This window comes from Apteryx rowi, unplaced genomic scaffold (assembly GCF_003343035.1).
Source record: "Apteryx rowi isolate R43461 unplaced genomic scaffold, aptRow1 scaffold_557, whole genome shotgun sequence".
NCBI lineage: Eukaryota > Metazoa > Chordata > Aves > Apterygiformes > Apterygidae > Apteryx > Apteryx rowi.
In genome coordinates this window covers 574,980-598,998 of record NW_020450824.1, presented here as the reverse complement: position 1 = coordinate 598,998, position 24,019 = coordinate 574,980, and the positions used below count along the sequence as shown (strand labels likewise).

General features: G+C 42.9%; 1 protein-coding gene across 1 annotated transcript; it reads right to left on the bottom strand.

Annotated features, from left to right (window-relative positions):
* Nucleotides 1-3,579: 3,579 nt before the first annotated feature.
* BMP3 (bone morphogenetic protein 3) lies at nucleotides 3,580-23,912 on the bottom strand. The gene is made up of 3 exons (XM_026081626.1): nucleotides 23,570-23,912; nucleotides 10,891-11,801; nucleotides 3,580-3,779 (listed from the first exon to the last, which is right to left on the bottom strand). The coding sequence occupies exons 1-3, from the start codon at nucleotides 23,910-23,912 to the stop codon at nucleotides 3,588-3,590; spliced, it is 1,446 nt and encodes a 481-aa protein (XP_025937411.1). The 3' UTR covers nucleotides 3,580-3,587.
* Nucleotides 23,913-24,019: the final 107 nt, after the last annotated feature.

Sequence of the window (24,019 nt, the reverse complement as noted above, 5' to 3'; positions counted from 1 at the left end):
GAGTGTTTAGCTGGAAGAAGCAGATCACATTTTACTTGGAGGATTGTACCTATTGGTACATGCGAAGGCTAATGACAAAGCCTGGATGTACCCTGGTGAGAACCAAGCATAACACATTCATGTTCCTTTTCAGATGATGCTTTTAAAGCCATTTCCAGACTGCCTTGTTACAGCACTGGAAAGGATCCCCAGTAGCCTTGAACTCAGCTTCTGTTCCAAAGAGTGACTCGGACCACTGCTGTCCCGGACTGCCGTGCTGATGAAGCATCTGCATTTAGTAGTACTTCCATTCTGGAGCGCAAAAGCTTTGAAGCCTGGCTGCCGAGTGCCCTATTCTACTCTGGCTGACTCTGCTGCCAGCCAAGGGGTGGGCCAGGGTGCATCTCATCTTCGTATTTTCCTCTGAGGGACCCATTCCACTGTTTGTGTCGGGCACCATGTGCAGAGTGACTGGAGCTGGGCACAGTCCTGACCTTCTGCCCAAGGGTCCAGCAGCTCCAACTCCCTGCCAGGACGCAGGACGCCGGGGCCTGTGCCCCCTCGCCTTGCGGGAAGCTGGGTCCCTCGGCCGGTYTCCTGGRRATGGGCTGCCCTTCTCCTAGGGAGCAGCGTCGTTGCAGTGTGGTGACTCTGCAGCCTCCTGYGGGGAGTTTGAAAGTTGCCAGGTACTTTCTGTTCCGCGCTGCCTTTGGGAGGATGTAGGCTTTTGCTGCTCTGTAAAGGGAACACGTCGTAACCCTAACACAAGGCRATGTGGGGAGCAATCCAGCCCTGAATGAAGTATTGCTGAGCAGCTCCCACCCTTCTGCTGAGGACAAGGGGGTGTCYACCTCGAGAGCRTTTAGCCTTGTACTGGACATCGAAAATACTGCAAGGGAAGTGATCTTGGCGAGAAAGTGTTACTCAGCGCCAGCCACTTCACCCTGAAGAAAGAAATGGGAAGTGTGGTCATGTAGCCAAGGTTGCCTTGTAAAGCTGTTTGAATTCTGTTTTGTGACAAGTTCTCTGCAAAGTGAAGATTCGATTTGGTTAGCTCTGTTGTTTGAGTTTGCTTGTTTTTTTTTTTACTAGCAGCCATTGTCACGCTTAATTGTATAAGGAATGTATTTATCTTTACAGCTATTACAGCAGAGAACTCTCAGAAACCAGCACCTGCTTTTGCTYGCAGGGCCTGCTGCCCCCGGTCGTCCAAGCCTGCCTCCGGCTTAGCCTGTGGCAACCTCCGAGTGTCCTAGCGATAGCAGGCCAAGGAGCGGGCCGACGGCGAGAAGGTGACAAGGTGAGCCCTGCAACCCAGGCAGCCTGGTGTACGTCAGCTTGGGACTGTCTGTAAAGTCACAACAGGAGCTCACACAGCTCAGCCCCACAGAGACAGGCTGTTTTCATTACCAAGACACCCGGCAGCACAGCAGTCTCCTGAGTCCTGGGCAGTGAACAGCTCTTTGTTGTCTGCAACTGTCTTTCATTTCAGTCAGAAGAAAAGCATAGGGTTTTTTCTTCCAGTTTTTAAGTCTGAGTTGCACATAGAATATCTAACTTTTCTCCTACATATAGAAGTTGATCAAATGTACACAGCTTCAAACTTTTACTGCTTTGTTTTGATGGCAGTTCTACTCCTATATGCTGAAGATGACAGCTATTGTATGGGAAGAGAGACTTTTCTCCTACAGTTCCATGACAGAGAACCTCTAAGGCAATATTCTGCTGCAGAGCTCTTGGAATCCTAACACACAGCAATCAGGTCTGCTAGCTGTGCTAATTATTATCACTTAATTGGAGCCCATAGAAAGGTATCAAGTTACACTCTTTGGGAATCTGACTGCAGGGGTATGCTATTCAAACAGAATAAGGGAAGGACTGCAAGCCTAACTTGCATCTGGGCCTAATCTGTGGTTCTTTTTTCAAGTGAAATTCCTGTCAACTTCAACTTGGTCTTTGTGCAGGTAAAAAGTGATTGCTGAAAGGATTCATAGGTCATTATGTTCCAACTCTACACCTCTCACAAACATGCACATTATTCAGGTTGGTAAACATGATAGCACCAGTGACCAAATACAAGAATCAATGACTGAGTGTTTGAAATAGCCTTAAATAGCGATGAACCTGCAAAAGAGCTTTTACATAGGAATATTGTAATTACCTTCAATATACTAAGGAATTTCTGACTCCAAAATAGAGAATCTAACCCTCATGATGACTGGGAGTTAATTTATTCACAATGTGTATTTGCTATTTAAGGACACTGTTTCATAAAATTATGTAGGTAACTTATAGAAAAGGTTGTTCAGTGTTGACCCTTAGTGCAATCTAAACATTGTTCTTGCCAGCCAGAGGCACTTTAAAAAAAACATCATTCTCTGTAGATTATATTGGTGGAAATGGAACTGGGGTTTTTAAGTATTTCTGTGAATATTCACCAAATAACAGAATGAGCTCTTTGCAGTTATGTATATGATCCATTAGACTTTTTTTTCTGCTAATAGTTTCTCAAATGAATATGCTGATGGATAAATTAATTGAAAGCATATTTTATATTCTTTTTTTGTGCAAAACTTGCTGGTAAGAATTCTTAAATTGACTGCGTCGCTACAACAAACTTCATTTTAAGAGCAGAAGTGAACCAAGGCAAGAAAAAAAAAAACATGCTACATCAGATTAATGTAACCAGTTAAAACTCACCAACCAGAGCCAGTTTCAATTAATCATAGTGAAAGTTTACAGATCAAAAATTATGCACCAAATAATTTCATGTCAGGAATCAACTACCATAATTTGTGCATAGATTATTTGCAAATATTTTATAGAACATTTCTTATGAACAATTCACTCAGCTGCTTCACCAAGTGTTATACTTTCATACCCTTAGCCCACTGAGTTTCATAGTGGCATGAAAGAAAAGTCTTCGCTTTTGAGATCCTACAATTTCAAATGCAGCAGTAATGGTTTTTTGTTCTTCGGACTGAGGCAACTGAGATCTAAAAAGCTGAATTACAAAGAATATGTTAATGAAAATGAATATACATACACAGTCAGTGACATGTCATACTGAGGAAATATATGTCTAAGTTGGATTATCCAAGGCTCTTAGAATGTCAGATTTGTTTAGTTTTTTTCTTACTTGCTGCGATCTACTCAATAACCTAAAGCAGAAAGCTTAGCTTTAAAATGAATAGTATATTTCTAATCTCCATCCCCATTAGTCACTAGAAGAATGGAGAAATGAATTAACAGCTGCTGCTGTTTCCAAAATCTTGTACAAAAATAGATCAATATGTCCTTCTGACAGTCTCTAAAATCTTGAAGAGTCTTCTGTAAATTTCTCTTTCATCTCTGTTTTTCAACAGAAACAGTCAGTCCCCATCGCCAAGACTTACCTCTTGGTCAAATCCAAAGATGAATTAAGTTTTCATATTGCTCTTCCTTGGAATCTCTATTCAGAATACACTCCATCCTCTTATTTGGATTTGTTTATTTTCTTTTTTCAGAATGAAATGCATTGCCAGTGCAAACAAAAAGTAGAAATCATGAAAAACAATAACAAATTAGTAACCTATCACCTCAGCATTTCAAAGGGGTCCGCTGAAATGTTATCTGCATGCACAGGACTCCACTGTCATGTTGGGGTAGACCTTAAGAACCACATTCTTATTTTCATCAAAGAATAAGATGCTAAGAGAAGACATTTTGTCAGGAACACAGCATGGCTCGGGAATGCCCGGGACAACCCCAACCGCTCTCACTATGCTCTGGATGGTGGCATGGTTTGAGGGCTTCAAGGCCTGCAAGAGAAAGATAAAGCAGAAAACAAAAATGCACCCATGGCAAAATGGACCCATGTACTCTACATTGCTTTGGAACAAAACTTAGTTTCTTGAAGAAGGGCCCTGTCGAGGCCAAATGGCTGTCTAGCTGTAGACAGTGTCTTTTACTCAGGASCGGTTGCCATCACCGTATGTGCCTAAGCCAGCAGCAGGCTCTGCTGGCCACTGGATGTCACTGTTGCTCCACAACTTTCATGGGGACAGGGCAGCCTCTGGCTCTCCGTGGGACATGCCTTTCTAGGAAAACGCCCAGGCAGCAGGCCTTGAAACAAGGCGTACCTGTAGGTCAAGGAAGTCTCTTCCCATGTGAACTCAGTTACATGCAGACTGCAATTTAGTCATAAAACTTGTATGGCAGGAGTGAGGCAGTCAACCTCACACTAGTAGGCTGATTCATTAGGGGAGCTAAATAAATATAGCCTGTATGCTGGGAAGTTAGTCTGATGGAATGTGGGTGCATCGGGAATAACAAATGTGGATAAGGTGTGCACAGAGGAGAGAGTGGCAGTACTTTACACCATCGCATTAATTGTGCCAGTTTGCTGTCTTGCAAGGTTTTGTTGATTTCCTTATTCATCCCTGCCAAATAGCTCAAGTTGTTCTACTGTAAATTTGACTACATTATGAATAAATGCACCTTTCATCTGTAACATACATCATCAGTGACATTACTGAATAACAGAGCCCCCAAATCCCAAGTCAGTTGTACCTCATATTACAGTGACATTTTGCTCCAAAGGACAGGGTTTTCTGGCTTTACATTCATGTAAATGGGAACACATTTTGGTTTGTTATAAGTAAAAAGSAAATCTGACTGGTCAGACAAATGAAAAATGAATACATTACATTTTACCTCTGAATCCCCAAACCTTTCCAGAACCAAATATCTGTAGTAGTTATGGTAGGTGAGCACGAGTAATGCATAAAACATACTTTTTAGCCTAAGACTTTTTTTCACAAGAGAGAAATTTTAACAATGCATTTGAGAGCTCCACTTGCACAAAGACCCTGGGAATCACGTGGTTAGATATGCTTAGTCAGATGCCACTAAGAAATATATGGAACAGGATCATTTGGGCCAAATTTGCAATCTGCAGTTTTGCTGGTATGAGAGATGATTTGCCTCTCGAAAAATCAGTGATGAGAATTAGATATCTAACTACCTGATTTGCAAAAATGCAAAAAGCACAGGAATAACTGTGTATATCATTTGTGTAGCATATTAGTACATTTTTAAGTATCTGCTTCCAGTTCTGCTGGCAATAGACATGGATGTCTAACCTGTCCCTGCTTAAGATGACATAGCTCCCAACTAATGCCAATTGCATTTTTCTTCTTTCTTACAGAGACAGATGTTCTGTAATTTCCAACCAAAATGAATCAGAATGGACTTTTTCTATATCATGCTGTCGAAACTAGTCTCAAGTGAGAACAGGAACCATTTAACACGGAATTGRAAAGGATTCACTTGGGAGCATTCAGCTATTCTTTACGTATGTTTTAAACATAATTTAAACCGTTTTCCTCCTTCTGATAAGGAACCTATCTTGCATGCAGAGAGGCTGAGGAACAAACAGTGCATATCCCTAGCTTCTGCTTATCCTTCAAGAGATTCAAAATCTTCTTAAGTATATTTGGGATCCAGGTCCATTTTTAAACACAGGAGTTCTACCTGATTTTTTTGCCCATTACTGTTTAAGTTTTTTATCTTATCAGATGAATGCGATGGAGGTTCTTGGTGATGTTCTGTTCAAAATACAAATGCAAAGCTTGTTGCACCATCCTCTTAAAGGCTCTAGGTTAGCCAGCATGGTTACAAAGGCATTTCTGTCAATCTAGCTAGCAGATCTCAAGAATGACACTTTTGTTTGTTTGTTTTTAATTCAAGAGCACCTATATTACTCAGCAGTAGTTTATAAGGATTTTTAGAGTTTGTTAGATTTGTACACAATTCAAATTTTTGTATAAATTCTGCTTGCAAAAGGATGTGAAAGCTCGAGTGGCATGCAGGCTCATTCCCTTATTCCACTCCAGTGGAGCACATTCCACAAAAGTCATCAGGGGCGAAAAGTTAGGTCTTCTAAGCCTTCTGATCRGATGTCAAAAGGTTAAAACAATCTAAATGAGATTGACATGCTATCCCCATTACCAGTGGAATTGGAATTCAAAAAAGGTTTCAGAATATGTCAGATAAGGTCTCATTGGAAACCCTTCATTTATCTTCAAATATGGAATCCATACCACTGGTACAGTTTCCTAAAGAGTGCACATTCTTTTTTCCTTTTGTGTTTTCTGCTGGTCAAGTTTGAAATCAGCAGACATAATTATACTGTACTGAAGAGGAGACCAGCGATTCACTGGTTTATGGCACCATGCCATTCTGTAATGGCTGAGGTTTTGATACAGCTAATCAGTCAATCTGACTGGGTGGAGTTTTAAACTCTTCCYTGAGTTCCCTCTTTGGGCTGGGCCCTGAGCTATATTACATCCCAGGGAGTTGTTCAGAAGCAAGTATGCTTTTACGTACAGAACTGGTCTCAAATATTGTTCACAGACCTTGTGATAACAGTGAAAACAGCCTAGATACCCTTTGTCATTCTATTATACATGAGGTCAGCAAGAAATGCATCTATTTTATGTGGGTATCTTTTGATACAGAACATCCTCTGTACTGACTTGAAGTCTGTCATGAATACGGTGCTCCTGGCCTTTAAGGTGCAATTTTGAAGATAACTAGCCTTGGCATAGCTCTGCTTCTGCCAATGGGGAATCTAACTGGGACCAGAGTAAAGCCCAAAGCTGAGTGCTTTTCAGAAAACCAAAACCCACCCTGGAGTACTGAATTGGCATTATGCCCTGCATAAGTAGGGGGGAGTTAGGTCATCTTTGCCTCAAGGCTGCATATGCTCTGTCCAGCACATGCTAATGAAAAGCAGGCGAAGATTTTCTATTAAGAGGAGAGGAGGGAGGGGAGGCCAGGAGGAGCAGTGGGAGGGAAAAACTGTCTCCAAACTGCCAAATCTGTGAATGAGTCCAGCTGTGGCTAAGGCTGCACCTGCTAAGCTGCATGCATCCTTGGGAGACTTGCTACCCTGTTGAATTTCATTAGAGATATATTAGGAGTGGGGCAAATGATGTCAGTTAYGAGCTTTCGTTCCTGACCTGGGAAAAGGTCTGCCTGGCCTGTATGCTCTGTGGTGTTCTGCAAGCCCAGCACGTGTGGGTTTGACAGCAGTCAAACTAGCTAATTGAAATCAGGGAAAGGGTAGGGCCAGAAAATTTGGAGGCGGAGAGGGAGGGGGAAGAGGCACATCTGTTCTTAATTATCCAACAGGTTGTCAACTTTAGGAGCTCACCCTCAGCAAGGGAGCATTATAGACCCATAGGCACAGATTAGTTTGTTATTGCCTGATGGTTATAGTATCATTTTGCAAATGCAGTCCTATTAGTAGCACCAGATATTATGTATGGCTCAAGAATAACATATGGCTCTGAAAGACGCTTGTTTCATCTTTACATATATTTAATTTTTCATTTTCACTGGAAAACAAGGTGATTTTTTACATGACTAGAAAGTGCACAAAAGGAACAGTTTCCAGAATTCCAGTATGAACAGAAATTTACCAGTTGCTTTCAGGGAACTAGGCTCATGACAGGGTTTCAACTACCTGCTCTCATAACAAACTAGTTCTCTCTGTAGTACATGGCAGCAGATATTCAGCTTCACAATGTCTAAATAACTATAACACTCTGCTTCTATATTCCTCACCCAACCAAGTCTAGGCAGTTTTGCACAGAAAGGTGGGATCGGGTCTTTTAGCAGGAGTTCCTGGAAGGAAACTGGTGTCCTGGTTAAGGCACTGGTAGACTTGGGCTATAGGCTTAATTCATGGCAATCAGACCTTTCGATTCATCTCAGAGAAGTCATTTAATTGTTGTGCTTTATTTGCCCACCCATCTCCCCTTTTTATTTCTCACCTTTTTCTAGTGTAAGCTCTTCCAGAGCAGGGACCACTGATTGTGTTGTACATGCCTATCCCAGACGGAGAGTGAAGGGTGAAGAGGAGGAGGAGAAGGGGGAGAACTCCCCTGGAACTGCTAGGTTCAGTTACAATGACAGTAGTAGCCGATACTGCAAGTCCACTTACTTGGGTGGATGAAGTTAAAACATGACATATCAGAGACCTATGCTATTATTTGCAGCAAAGTACAACCTGCTTTTGGCAGAAATAAATTTGGCTCTGTATGTTAGAAAATGTTTTTATGCAGACTATCATTCCTTGGGGAAATTAGCCAAAGATGGACAACTCACAGATAAAGCTGGAACTCATTTTTCACCCAAGCAAAATACCTGTTAACTATCCTTCAGCTGTGTGCACTGTAAGTACCTCCCTGTCATGCCTCGGAGTGTCAAACAAAAGTTTAACCTTCAATTAAACTTCATTTTGCCTCTTCAGAACCACTGGTACTAAACTGATCTCAGGGCGTTCTACTTGCAGGAGCATTTGTATAGCTCACTGTGTTTATTTCCAGAGGTTTAAAACTRCTGTGGGAATTAAGGCCTGAGTTTCTGGAGCACATCAGGAATTTTCTGGGTGCAAGTACTAACAAAGGCCCTGTGTAAGGAAAATGAACCTTATTATTACATTGCCTCTTTATTATTACTGTGCTTTTGGGTTCTGGGGGGTTTGTGTGTCTCTCTGAAGATACTTTACTCTTTTTGCTACTAGAGAATCCATATTCTCAAAACCTGATCTCGACTCCTTAAGAGAAACTTGTTTTTTGTCTCAAATTAGGAATTTCCCAGCAGCTCTGGCAGGATTAGATTTCAGTAGGAGTAGGCAGAGACCAAAAACAAGTGCTTCTAAAATGACTACATTCAAAATGACTTTGGAGAAGGCCTTGTTTGCTCTAGAGGATGCACATTATCAAGCATTTTTAGGTCTGATCTATACCTTCCTGAAGGCAAAGGGAGTTCTTCCCACTCACTTTGCAGCAGGCATGAGATCACTCAAAATATATGATATATATTGACTATTAAGAGAAAGCTTTTCTTAAAGCCATTTCAGTGTCAGTAAGTAAAAACCTATTTTGCATGTCTGCCAAATATAAAAAACAACATGGCAAATGACTGGGATGGAATGATTGTGCTCTAGCAAATGCTAGATCCTGGGAGTTACTAAGCACCTCAACTATCGTTTACTTCTTTGAGAGCTGAAAGAGCTGAAAGAGCTGGAGCTGATAATCTTAGGAAATAAGTGCCTAAATACTTTTGGGCTTACACTGAGACACCTTCAAGCCTTTCTGAGAAGCTGCTACACATTTTTTCCCTAAGTTACCATAAATACCTAGGAACTTGACTGAAATTGACCTCCAAGAGAATCACTGCTTGTCCAAGGCATATTTCACTCTTTATTTTCTTTCTACTGATGGTAGCCCATAGTAGGCTGCTCATTTTAAGTGAAGCATATTTTAGGGGCCAGGGTCAGCTGAAATAAAGAAACTTTGTTTTTGTGCACTCCTTTGAATCAAAATATCCAAACTGTTCTGGTGTCGCATACCATTTTCTTCTGAGCCAAGACTGGTCTCTCAGAGCAACACTTTTTATCATTGGGATGAAGTTCTAAACAAAGCTGCAACTGGAAATGCTGACCCAGTRTTAAGCAGAGGGATGCAAAGGTCATTTGTATAGTTTTTCATGTCCTTAAAGTTAGAATGAAAAAAGTCCAGGTCCAGTGCTTTTAAAATTTCCAACCCGTATGTTTAGTCACTGGTGTGATAGAGCATGGTCCCCATTAACAATAAAGTAAAAGGTGCAATACAATTTATTCAAAGGTAATGACTGTATCTCTTCCTGTTTTCCTTTCTTTTCTCCTTTGGTAAGAAACCTGAAAGCCCCCCATTGCTGTCTGAGGTAGTCAGGTAAGTCATCTCCTTCAAATAGAGACCTGCCTTCTTCAGCTGGCCCTCTTTGGCCTCCATCACCTTTGGTACAATCCTCCACCTGTCATTTTCAAAGGACTCAAGTGAGTCCTGAAGTCGCTGAAATTCCACATAAATTTTGGAAATTACTGTTAAGGCTTCATTATGTCAGAAATAAAGACTTTTGAATATGAGGTTTCAGTGAGACCAAAAGCCCTACCTTTTCTGGAATTTCCTGTAGGCATTATTTTTTAGGCCAGTATTAAATACTGCATCCCATTTTCAGGTTTTGGTAGGCGCCAGGGGGAAGCATGCCACTGGTAATGAGACTGGGCATTTGATTTTAAGGAGCCAAGCACACCCATCTAAGTCATGGGACCAGAATAACATAAGCCTTTCTTGCTACTCACACGGAAGAATCTCATCAAAACTGGAGGGTATTTTGGGAGTCAGTTTGCCAGGATCCATTGCCTGTGGATCCACTGTGTTTGTAGTTATAGCTTTGAGTGGCCTTGTGTGGATACCAAACTCTTCTTTAGCAGGTGTTATACAAGTGATTCATTCAGCTCATTTCCTTACATTTAGAGCATCACAACCACTCCTACAGCTTCACAGACTCACTCTTTCACTGTAACATTAATGCCTTGTGAGGCACATATTTACCCTAGAGTGTGCTATCCTGACTGATCCCACTCCTAGTCTGCCAGCAGAGACTGGCATAACTACTACTGTCTACTAAGCAGTAGTAGACTAAGTAAGTAGACTAAGTGGTACTCACCAATTTCCTGGGTCTGTCCTATATTATGTTTGTTAAACAGGTTAATAACAAGCTCACACACCGTTAGCACTATTCAGTAAGTGTTTTATATAACTATTTGGTTTCTGGACAAAAAATATTCGTATGTAGTATTTTTTTCATTATTTTTGCATGTCTGTCTTCATACTAACTGTTTTAGTTAGTATTCCTTGTAGCACAAGACATAAAGATATCACTTATTTATACTGTRTCCTAATACGTAATAGGAGACAAGTGTGATTTTACTGATACTGGAAAAAAATGCATAGTTTATAAAGCCTATATGAGTATTCCTGCTCTATAGTGATGGGACAGTAACAGACAGTGTAAAAGAATCAATAAACACAGTACCTTTGGAATTGGGAATTGGCATTCTCCTGAGCAGTAATAGGCATCAAAGGACTTAGGGGAAATAATCCACTCGCTCCAGCCGATGTCTGCAAAATCCACCTTGAGATAGCGCCGGGCACAGTATCTTGGCTCATTCCACTGCTTTCTCCTTGCCTTCTTCAAGGTTTGTTCATCGAACTGGAGAGTCTGGCTCTTCTGGTGATGATTCTTCCTCTGCTTTTTCTTACTCTTTGCCCTCTCTGCCAGCCGTGGCTGGAGGGTTTTGTAGGGTTTTCTGTCTTCCCATCTCTCATCCTCGTTGTACTGGTATTCGGCTCCTGGAAGCTCGTTATTCTGCAATGGCAGCAGGACATTTGTGGAACGTTTCCGCCGCCGCTTGCCGGGACTGCTCTTTACATGGTTTTCTGTCCTGGGAAAGATCCTCACCAGGGGATTACGGTGCCCTTGCAAACTAGAGACAACACTCTCCGGTTCTGAAATAGCAGAATCATTGGCATATACCAGAAYGTAGGGTTCATAGTGAGAAGGTGCCCTTTTCCAGGGGTGATGGCTACTCAAATCCATTTTGACACTGATCAGAAGCTCGTTGTTTTGTTTTGCCTCATGCAGAACCTGAGTGATATCCTTCCACTGCCAGGAAAGGACATCCCGGTAAGCAGTGGAGACATTTATTAGGAAATGTCCCAGACTCCGAGTCTGGTTCCCAACAGAAGGAAAGGTCCAAACTGAAAGATGAATCTGAATTTCAGGTTTCCTGTGCCTGTGATGAGAACAGTCTCTGGATTGGGAACAGATCCAACTAGTATTCAGCAGATCACCGATATAATAATACACTGAAGCTGACAAGATATTTTCAGACTTGGTGAGTGAGGTCAAGTTAAAAACATACAGCTCTTGGCTTCCAGGGCTCCCTAGAAGAATAAGTATTTACATAAGAATATGGGCAACTCAAAGTGTTAGGGACATCTAGTCCAAAAGGACTAGATGCATTGCTTTCTAGGTTATACATTAAGTTCAGGGGAAATTTGCATGCAGTATTCTGGGAACAAATTTAGGCCTTTATTCAGAATGATGACCCAATCAGCCAACTGGTGACTTGAAATCACATACTTTCTGTCTGGTTCCCTTGCAATACATATCTCCATCCAGAAATACTCATGCATTTACCACTGCTCCTCTGAATTCAGCAAACAAACTTGGTCACAGGAACACAGCTCAGTAAGAGATGCACTAAAGACTGTACACATCATCCACAAACTTGAGCAATACCAAAGTAAGGTTTTGTGCTTTTCCTCTTTTTTTAAAACGTTCCCCCCCCAACCTCCAAATGAATCTTAGGTGACTATGGCTGCCCTGCCATGCGCTACCTAAAGAATTGTCTCTCTTTGTCCAAGACAAATGGAACATCAACAGCACTGACTCATGCTTTAGCCCAACCCAGCTGAAGTTTGAGAAAGGCTCTCATTAGCTTTATTAGGCATTGGATTGTTTGTAAACATCCATTATATTGATAAGCCACAGCCACAGCTATAAAGAAAAGATTCACTTCATTACTAGTGGCTGTGGTGAAGAGGAAAAGCCTGGATTCAAATGGGGCATGATTCTTGGTGTTGCCACAGACTTAAAAATATACTCTCAGGTCAGTCACTTGAGCTGTGACTGTCAAGCTGTTCAATGCAAAAAAGGCTAACTAGTTCCTTTAAAACTTTCGCCCTGCTCCTCTGTGATCATCTGGGCTCCATCTACAAGACAGGGACTTCAGGGGCATGGGTGCATTTATTCCTAGCTTCTAAGTTGTCAGAGACTCTTAAAGAGGGACCCAAATATATAACACTCGTTACAGCTGCATACATATATCAAGATGCGAAATGGGTAAGAAACCACAGAAAGTATTGCGTATTTGGAAAGCTAAACCAAAAGACCAACTTAAATCCTGAGTTAYAAACTGAGGTACAAAGGATGCTTCCACTCAATACTAACCATGTCCCCAAGAGAATAAGACCAAGTTATTGGCCCCTCAAATGGGCAGAGCAACCTTCACAGGTGCAGCTGAGTCTTCATTGACCAGAGCCCTCACAACCACAAGGCTAGAGCTGGGCACAGTAGCAAGTATAACTTACTAACAACAGTATTGCCCAAAAAGAAGAAATGTGGCCTGCTTCTGAAGACATGGGGAGGAGAAATACCAGGTAAGAATCACTGTTTAATCATTTTTAAGACTTGGGTGCCAGTTCTGGAGAGAGAGGGACAACTCACCATTTGTAACGAGCTAAAGACACACAAGCTTGTCTGACAGCCTTTTGGCTAAGTCACTTATTGGTCATAACATAAGTTTGCCTCTAGAATAAGCAGGCCCTGGGCTGCTTCAGTTACATCAGGTAAATTTAGTCATTCCACCTAGGATGTTTCATTAATTTTCATGACAGTCAGAGCTGCCACACAAAATATTTACTAGTGTAGCTGGAGATAGATGGACAGTACTACAGCAACCCTGATAACCAAAATAAAGCATTAAAACTAAATGGTTTTTTGGGAGGGACATGCCAGAGCAGGGGGAAGGGGTCAAAATGCACCCACTTGCCTCTGTGCAGAAGGAAACAAGCCAAGGAAAATACTTCTTCATGGTCAGGATGTTACTGTATCAATTAGGAGGGATGCGGTGGAAAGTGGGGTTTCCACAGCTGTGAAATTAAAGAAGTCAGCCTAACCACAGGTATCCTGCACAAACCCAAAGACGCAATCCTAACACAGGCCTCATCTGTGAAAATGTATGGCYGACTACTTTAAGCCCCTGTAGGGTGCAACAGAAAGTCTTGGGGGTGAGGCTTAATTTTGGTTTTAAAATTTCCTGGTTGGACTGTGATTATGTCTGTTCTTCAGAACGGGAGAAATACAGATGCAAATGTTAAGGTGCTATTGAGAGCTGTAAAACCAGGCTGTATGGAGAAGTCAAATATAGTAAAACAAAGGTATGCTCTACAGCCCCCCAAACGGCTGGAAACAACCCAACACATTCAGAAAACAAGGGAACACTAAGTTAAATGCTCCTTTGACATCATGGCACATCAAAACCCTTTCCAGAGGGTGAAGAGAAGTTAGGGTTTACAGAGTTTTGCAAGAGTTTTGAGAGTTTTGTCCCCCCTCCCCTTTTTTTTAGTTCCAAGGAATGACAAGTGCAGACAAGCCTGTGGAGTAGGGAAGAACAGACTCCCCCGCTTCCACTAAGCCCTCTGCCCAAGCAAGTGAAAACAAATCATTTCCAGCACTGATCTTTCAAAATTTTTGACAGCTTTATGTTCTGGGTGACGTTCTGGGCTTCCAGGCTCTGACTGGCAATATCACATACGCTAATGCCATTCAAATGGGCCCATCAAATGACCATATTCTTCCTCTTCTTCCCCAACCCCACCCCAAAAACCCAAGTGGCCTCTTTTTTTAACCAATATTTTGGAGAACAAAATATATTTAAAAAAAGCAGGAATCAGCTCACTAGAAAGACAGAACCCCCTGTCCCCAGTATATCACATGCATTGCTTCATGAAAGTAGGGAAAAAATCATCATACACTTTTCACCCAAACGGGGGGGGGGGGAAAAAAAGACCAAATCATCTAGGCAAGACAGCCTTGTTTATACACTCAGCCCAGCTTGACAGTGGATCRCATAGGTTCTGGTAGGTAAGTTTCAAATAGCTGTAAATTAACATACCAAATCCATCCAATTTCTACCTATTATTTATTACTGGGAAACTAGATTTTTCATGGGTTCAATCCTACTTTTAATTCATGAAGCCTCAAAGCAGCTACTTATTACATTTGTAGTAAGTGTACATGAACACCTGATCTCTGCTTGGTTTGTAATCACCAATATAATAAGGTTAATATGTAATTTGACAGAGCACTAAGTACATCAGTCTTAGGAACTAGAATTTATGATGTCTCATGCATGCCTGTTTATGAAGTTATTTTTTCTATCACTGTTGTATGTTGAATCACAAGTTTTGATTTTAACTTTTAATAAGAATTCCATTTAACAAATACTGCCTGTTCTAAATCGACATATTGTAGTGGAACACAAAACAAGCTGCTTTCGTTTATAAAGAAACTCTAGCTGGTGTGAAGCAGACACAGGAGGAATAYATACTTTTGATTAAAAGCAAAACCCACGAAGCCACTCTTAGTATTTAACTACACCAAAAACTAAGTGCTACAGTAGGTGGAGCTATTTTCTTACTGAAAGACCTCCACGCTCAAATAGCTCAGAAAAGTTTTCAAATAATTCAATTTGCAAAATGTGTGTCATCTTGAAAGCAGTTATTAGCAACCAACACAGATGTTCTATGGATTTGCTGGGACTCGGCTCAGAACAACACAACCGTGTGACTTGGGTTTCTGTCACAGCTTAGGAACACTGTGTCCATTACCTCCTTTGTGTGACACTGATAACTGACTCTTAGGTGTGAGCAGTGAACTTAAATACGCATCCCCCAGGCTAGTAATTACCCTTAAGAATGACAGACACATAAGGGAAGATTCAGCTGTAAAACACCTGCAAATGCAGCTTCTCCTCAGGAAAATTCAGTTTCACAATGAAACTTCAGAAATGTCAGCCTCAAACCCAGAGCACACAGGCTGTTGAAGATCCCACAGTAGCATCACTTCAACTATTAATGAAGGAGGTATTGAGTAGCATCTAACAGAATTATACTGCAAAGCAGGAAGCTTTCCATGAGCCTTATCCAGCTTGCTCTAATGACACCAGYAAAGCTATACTGGCTGATGTGAGCTGAGGTGTTAGTCTTTATATTTGCTTATACAGATTGATTGGTTCCCCCCTCACCGAACCCAAAGAACCCCAAACAAACAAAACCCCAAAGCAAACCCAGCTAGGCATTTAGCAACTCTAATACCTTGTAAATGTTAATTAAAAGATATTTCCTAGGATGTTATCAGTACCTCAGTTTTAAATGGAAGGGAGGAGGGGGGCAAACTACAGAGCAAAGTCCTTCGACAATTGTTTAGAAACCAGTGGAGAGAGCAGGAATAGAAATCAGACCTTCTAAGCCCAGCTTAGGACTCCAGTCAGTTTGCCCGCTATAAAAAGAGCTTTAAGATCTTACACATAACAAAATCTACTTGCAACACAGCCCTCTATTTGTCTGGCATTAAAAAAAAAATCACTTTGCACGTTGAAGGGAAAAAAAAAAAGCCATGGAAGATGATAATCATAATAGCTTTTTCTATGTTTTCAGTATCTAACAAAACATTGAAACATTAAACATTTAGAGCAGCTTTCTTTGTGCTAGTTGCCCAGGTGTAAAATGCTCAGTGGCAGACACACACATGCTTTTTAAAGTATTTGATGCCAAAGTGTGACAGCTCAGAGTGATGCTGGACAGAAAGTCCCCTTTGGCCTTAGCCAGCTCTTGGGATAAGGCAATCGTGGGAAGAACTTATGAGCTGGGTGTCTCTGCACTGCAGGCAACAGTTGGGGCAAAATCGCAGGGGGTGAGGGAAGCACACAACGACACAACCTTACTGCCTGGAAAAATTCTGTTTTATATCTCAGCATTTGTAAGTGGTAACCTTGCACTCACTCACACCAGTGTACAATGCAATGCAGTGGCAACTCAGTATTACTGTTTGAATAGCARTAACTTCCCTGGCTCTTTTTCTATCCCTCCCGACTCTGTAAGCAGCAGATTTCCATCAGAGCACTTTTAATTGAGTCAGTCTTTTAGCCCTTACTTACTTAAAGGGAGTTCTGTTAACTCAGCTTCATTCTTGCAGTACAAAACAGGAAGTGCAGAAGACTTCACAGCAACAAAGCATGTAAGGAGAACATTTCAGAGAAAAAAAAGCAAAGGGAAAATATGTGGAAGGAACAGAACTATATGCAAGGAATACATTGGTAGCTTCTAGATATTCTGAGGCCAGATTTTATCAGCAGTCTCTTCTCTCCTTCAAGGAATCACCACACGTTTGCACAGCCTGCCTGCTGAGGAGTTTTGAAAACCAAGCTCTGCAGCACAGAGCTCTTTTGAATTGCAGCAGGCAAGATGGGCATCAGCACACTTTTAGTATTGCCTGCCTATACTGTGTAGAGATTTGAAACGGCAGCTGTGGGTTGGGGCAGCAAGGTACTTCACAAGAACCACCTTTCGTTTCTTGTATTCATGCAGAATGTAACGGGGAGGTAAACGCAGCTGAATGAGTAGGCTACAGACTGAGCTGGCCTCCTCAGCCCATACGACTGTCACATGCAAGGCATAATTCACCTGTGCTCTCTTCCCTTTCTTGAACGAAACCCAGACAACCAACACCATGGCAAAGCTTGTATTGGGCCAGGGCCACTTCCCCAGTCTCTCCTAGAGGGGCTGACAGAGCTCACCAAGGGGTGGTGGGGGGAAAAGAGGTACAGAGTTTTCAGGCCTAGAGCAGAAATACCTTGCTATGTCATGCAGGTGGTCGTCACTCTGACACCATCTCAGGGTGTGCTCTCATTCACCAGACAGTAGTACTGCAGCTGCCACTGCATTTACTGATGGCTTAGACCAGAAAGCAACCGAGCTCATAGTACCCGAACCAAAGTACCTGCTGAACCTTCAGAGGCATGGCCTGTGCTTCCTCACCCCCCCACAATAACCCACAGCTGTTTGCATTGCCTGTTACTGTTACTAGCATTAAAAAGGTATTTTAAGGAAAAGCAGCAGGTCTGTGGAGACTGACATCACCAGCATGAACATATTCATGTTACAAGGGGCATTTCCAAGCATCAATAAGCTGGAACAAGCCATAACGTGTGGTGTGTTTACCTTTATAGAGGATGCACTGACGTTTTTATGGACTGCCAAATCTATACCATGAGTGAAAAAGGATGCAATAATGAGGGCTATTTAGTTATACAGTCATCATTAGCCATCATTTAAATGAGATATTAAAGTGGTGCCCTTGTGGCAGCACACAGTTAATGTATCAGTGTTTCCGTTGTAAACCATGTTTTTGTGGGTTCATAGCCCAACTACAAAAGTTCACTGAGAGCTGGAAATGGGAACAACTTCCAGGCTGGGAACACAGATTTGGGAGCTAGGTTTCTTCTTTCCTCCTATCTTTGCTCTTACTTGATTGCTGCTTCCTTCCTTACTAATTTGAGTATTTGAAGAGGAAAAAAAAATAGAATCCTGTCCTCGCTTTTTAAAGAGCATAAAACTTTGTGCCAAATAGATTTTATTAATTCTTTCAGCAAAGCAGCTGAGGTTATAGCAGCTAGTAACTTGACATACAAAAATAAAACTCATCACCCTGATTAAAGCTATAATAACTTAAATAAAGAACTTTAAAAAGCAGTGATAGTGCATCCTCACAGTCTAACTTACATGCAGATTTTATGCTACAACAACCATGAATATGTACATTGCACATCATAAATACGTTGCACAGTGCGTAAATGATCTATTTTTCATACATTTTAAGCAGAAAGACCATAACAGGTCAGAAAACTAAACATGGTATCAAACCCAAAGCTAGCATACTCTAATGAAGTAGGACAGGTTGCATCAGGAAAGTACATGAATCTGGGAAGGGCAACACAAAAGGCTGACTTTACAGTCGTGATTAATTCCACTTTACTTGCCAGAAATAGGTCAGCATATGAAAACCAAACTGTGCACACTGCCTGTCCCCTTGAGGACAGAACTCTTCACCTGGGAAGCTACGTGCTCTAGACACTGGGACTGAGTGCAGACTCTGAGCAGTTTGTCAGTGTGCGTGACAGCACAGTGAGAGACACCGTAACAGAAGCCAGCAAATTCAAATTCTGGGTCTGGTCCTGAGGGGCCAAACCTATAGATCTTTTCTCTTTGCCTTAGAATAAAGTTTGCAGAGTCAGGCCTGAACTGCCCAAAACAAAACTTAACACCTTTCAGGTTCCTTCTGCCAAAAACCTAGCACAATGCTGCTGTTTGCACTGTATTTATACAGTTACATCAAACAACACACCCCACGCCCTCCCCTGCTTCAACCTTAATGTTTTAAAGCTATTTTTACAAAAGACCCTTAATGTCACTAGAGCTGAGAGAGACTAGAATTTCGCCCCTGCTGTTTTTTCAGCCTGATGGCAGTCAGCGACCAGCTGTTTTCCCTGTGCGGGACTTGGTTTCCCTTGGTTGCGTGGACATTTCATACCGCAACAAAGGAAAGAAAAGTGTTTTATAAAGGAGGAGAACATAGTTCTTAAACCACAAAAATTGGCCCGGGGCAGGTGCGATACCTAAAATTAATTGAAATTCAGTCAATAAAAAAAAAGAGTTTAAAGCAATTTCTGACTGTATAGTTTTACTATACCATCATTAGAGGGGCCCTCCAATTMAACTTGAGTTTTTTAAATGACTCATTTGCAAGACATGTTCCTTTAGTGATGCTATGATTTAGAACTACTTTGAAATGCCAACTGAAAGTCTTGTRTTGTGGGCTTTTCTCTTTCCACTCTCTGTTTTATTTATTCCGGGTTGTATCTTTCCTCCAGGTCCAGAGCCTCAGAAGCTGCAGATGCGCACCCCTCTACGGAAAGCACTGGYGGTAAGCAGATTTMTACCAACGGAAGATCTGGCCATCCAGTGGTTTTGCTAAAGGGCAGGAGAAAAGAACGTTCCTGTGCAGAAACTGATGTACAGACTTGATCATCGTTTAACATTATGCTTATCATCAGTGTGAAAATGTTCAGCTATAACTCACGTATTGGCCTGTTCTTCTTTTAGCTTTCATTGTAGAGTCACGTGGGATGGGAAATCACTCGCTATTGTGGTACCTGCAGACAAAGACTAGAAAAATCCTCGACTTGAGGATTTTTATTTAAGCAGAACTCACTGAGAAGCCTGGCCTAAGCAATGCTGCTGTCATCCCACAAATATCTCACAACATTGTACTTGTAGCCTGACACAGCTGCCACAGAAATCAGAGGYTGAACATCCTTTGACTCTAATACGTAAAAATAAATCAGAGCAGTTAAGTCAAAGAAGGAAATGGTGCTGGAGTATAACTGGATATACTATAAACGRTGTMTRTCCTTAATACACTAAAAACGGATTTCAGGTTTGGGGATTTTTTCAGCTTTGAGGTAGGCATAAAAAGGTTAATATTCTGAGTGACTCAAACTGAACAGTTATATTTTGTGATAATTTAACAGGATTAATGCAAAAACAGATTTGCCTTAATAGAATCACATGAACGGTCATCAAAACCAAAGGCCAAAAAACCCAACCCAAACAACAAACCACTAATAATCCAGCCAATTTGTCAACTCGGGTGTGCAAAAGATTTTAAGTCAGCACAGGACGGAAACTTCAGATGTGCCCAGGTRCGGTCGAAGTTCTCATCCTATTCCCTCAGAGAACTGAGCCACAGAAAGAAAAACTTGCATTTAACAGTTGTTAAGATGCTGGTTTTCATTAATCACTCTCTCATTTTCCTTTCTGGTTATTCATTGTAAGACTACAGCTGCCATACATGACACCTCTTCTTTTCTTGGGCTAAAAGATAGAGAAGCCTTTCAACAAATCCTACCAGTTTTTGGTCTTGTTATGCAACATGATATCTGCATAGCGTCCTGAAAATTTGTCTGCTGGGTTCATTAAGAAACCTAGGAAAGGACCTTCCCCTGTGGCGCAAACTAGCAGTTATAGAAGAGCCAGAAATCCTTAAGGGGAGAAGCGTGGACTTTCACACATTTCCATATGCCTCGTCTTTTTTTTTTGGGCAGCCATATCTGAGTTGTGTTTCAGAAAAGAAACAGTTTCTCTCCTAAAAACGTATAGTTAAATTGGTTGGTTACACTGGGAATGAAATCACTAAAGATTTTCTTTAYGGCCTTTTGCTGTAGAAGTGGGAGAAATTAGTGTATGCTTAAGAAAGTTCTGCTCATCTCAGATATAAAGCTGTCTCCTAAAGGGTTTAGCAGCTCAGGATTATATAATTTATTGAAGGAGTAACAGCAACATAATTGATTAATTTAATTAATACAATCATATCAAGGGTAAGGATGGAGCCTGTGGGAGACCAGAATTTGCAACCAAGGAGTTGCAGCATTCAAAGCAGAGAGTTTGGAAACAAATCATCTCAAAAAGGAAATACTATGGATGTGCTATTTCCATTGCAGAGYGGGCAGAGCAGACATGCACAAGGAGAAAGTCGGAAACCTTTCTTTTCATTCCCTACCCTCACCCCTCTCAGGGAACATTTGATCTAAGGTTTTTATGGAAATTCACTTTTCCATACAAATGAGCTGCTGCAGTCTATGGGGAGAGAAAGACAACAGCTAACTGGTTAAATGTCTTGCATAAATACTTATAAAAGTGTCAAAAAACTTATAACCACTTCCAATTTATTGCTTTGGCACTTGAATTGTGAAAGTATTGGAGGAGAAGGAAAGGGATTAGAGAATACTGTGTTTATAGGACTGCTGCCACCCAACGTCAAGTAAGAGTATAAATATAATCAGAAGGACCACAGAGATGGGATTTCAACCAAAGGCCTTCTAGGTTTAGAGCAATAAATATCTTGAATCAGATATGTTTAAAGGAGCAAGTATCACTCAGTTTAGATTATGCTGTTCCTTTTTTTCAGTGAGGGCACTGTTTATTTCAAAACAAAACAATATATATTAGACTTGAATACAGAGAAAACTAGTCACATTAGAAGGACAAGAGAGTTCCTTCCACAAAAATTCCATGGGAGCAGCAGCTGGGGAGTCCCAGCTCTCTGGCCTCTGAAACCGATGTATTTAAGGTTCCTGCCTCCAAAACCTCTGTCTTGGACAGAAATACTTGCAGTAACATATGATGGAGAGTGTGTCTAGACTGAATCTAACATGCCAAAGCCATTCAATTATTCGTGATATTTGATCTCTGTGCGGCACTATCCTATAATAGACACTGTTGCCTTTGAAGAATCAGAAGTAATGACTCCCAACAAAACCTAAGGAAAGTTTGGCACCCAGCTCTCATTTAGATTTCTGGGAGAGGAAGGAATTAGTGCAGCTCTCTGGAACTCCCAGACAAAACTCAATGGTATTGTCAGATGCTTGTCAGTGAAAAAGCTGCTGGGTTAATCAGTTAGTGTCATGAAAAATAAGAGACTGGCAAATCATGCTGTTATGCGTGGCACAACAGTTGTCATACAGATAGCAAGTTTACTGGGATGCTGTAGATTTGAGAATCATATTACAGTGTTGGTCATGTTAGGGTTCTGGCATTTACACTTAGTCCTTGCAGTAGTCGGATAGACGAAAGAGCAGGAGCAGTCCGCAGGGATGCAGAACCAAGTCAAGGTGGTCCTCCCTTTTTGCCAGGACACAGTTCTTTGGGGATCCTGCCTAGCAAGCCTGCCATGTTCAATGCATGGCCACCAGGACGCAATTCCCCGAGGGACCCACGGGATTAGGGACCGTACTCATGCACGTGCTTTGGAGAACTGAGCATTTCAGCTGTCCAGGGTGTTCCATCCAGCCATTCTGGCTATCAGCATACATCATTTCATGGGCTAAAACTTTACTGCAGTGGTTTTGAGACTGATTAGCAGTGCTAACATTGCCATATAGAGTCTTACCCCTGCCTCCTGTGAATATTCTTTTATGAAAAGCGACTTTAAATTTTTCACAAATCTACCTGTGCATGCCAGGCTATAATCAAAGCTCCAGTTAGAATGACAGTGGTCTAAGTGCCACTGCCAAATATGCTGAAATGCACTATTTAGTATGCGCAAGCTGTACTTCAACTCAGATCTTTCCCCATTTCCTCTATCTACCACTACTGTAACCAGCGTTTGAAAATGAGCACTCTCTACACAGTCTAAACGATCCCCAAATCATGTTATTACTCTATTATATGCAAATCACCCCTTGATTTCAACAGAAGCTACACATGCAAAGCACTGATAAAAGGAGACTCCAGAGAGCACGTAGTAATTAGCTCATTTCCCTCATATGGTACTCATATCTCAGGGCAGGGACGATGCATGCAGAGTTGAATAGATAAGACAGTAATTAAAGTACGTGAGACAACGTAAACATTACAGCATAAACTACGCGAGTGTTGCTAGAAGAAACATTACTTTTCTTGTCCTTTTCCTCCTTACATCAAGTTCCCTGGGTGCTAAAACACGCTGTATTCAGTGAGACAGCCTGCCCCTCAGGGCTAGCACTGTTCGCAGAGGTACAAATGGACCTTCGCCTTAATTCGGGCAGAACTGAAGCCTATCTCGTTTGCCCGCACGGTCTCGCTTGAAAACCAGCTGCTTCAGCAGCCAGGGAAGTCCCAGCGCAGCGGCCGAGGTCTCCCGAGCGAGCGAGCGCCCTTCCCCGCGCAGCGGAGGCGCGCCCGCAGCCCGCTCTGCGAGCCCCGCGGGGCAGCGCCGGGGCCCGGAGCACCCCGGCCCGGGCAGAGCACCCCGGCCCCGCTGCCGGCCGGCCGGGCTCTGCGGCCGCGGGGCGGCCCGCGCCACCGCCGCGCCGGCTTCGCACCGGCCTCAAACCCGCAAGGCGCCGCGGGCGGTTCTCGCGGCTGCCCCGAGGGGCCTGAGCCCGCTCGGCCGCTGCAGCCAGCCCCCGCCTGCGAGCCCGCCGCGGGCTGAGCCCGGGCACCCGCGGCCGCCGCCTCGGCCTCCTCCCGGCGCGCCGCCGCCGACTCACCTGCTCCCAGCGGGCGGAAGCCGCGCACCGTGTTGCCCTGCCGGAGGTGCAGCGCGGGCAGCCCCGCGGGCAGCCCCTGCCCGCCGCGGCTGCCGCTGTACTGGTCGTAGAGCCGCAGCATGTGCTCCGAGACCTTGTCCCCCGGCTGCAGCCGCTCCGGCCGCCGCCGCTGCCCCAAGCCGTAGTCACCTGGCGCGGCTCTCGCCCGGCCGCCCCGAACTCCTCCCGGGGCCGCTCTCCTCCTCAGCCCGACCCAGCGAGCCTTCAGCACGTCCCCCAGCGCCAGGCACAGGCAGCCCCAGCCCAGGCACAGGCAGAGCACCCAGCGGGCCAGCCCCACCATCCTGCCCCCTCCGAGGCAGCCGGGCGGGCTCCGGAGCGCCCCTCGTCCCCCTGCCCCGGCCCGCAGGCAGACAGGCGGGGCCGAGACCCCCAACGAAGTTTGCTTCG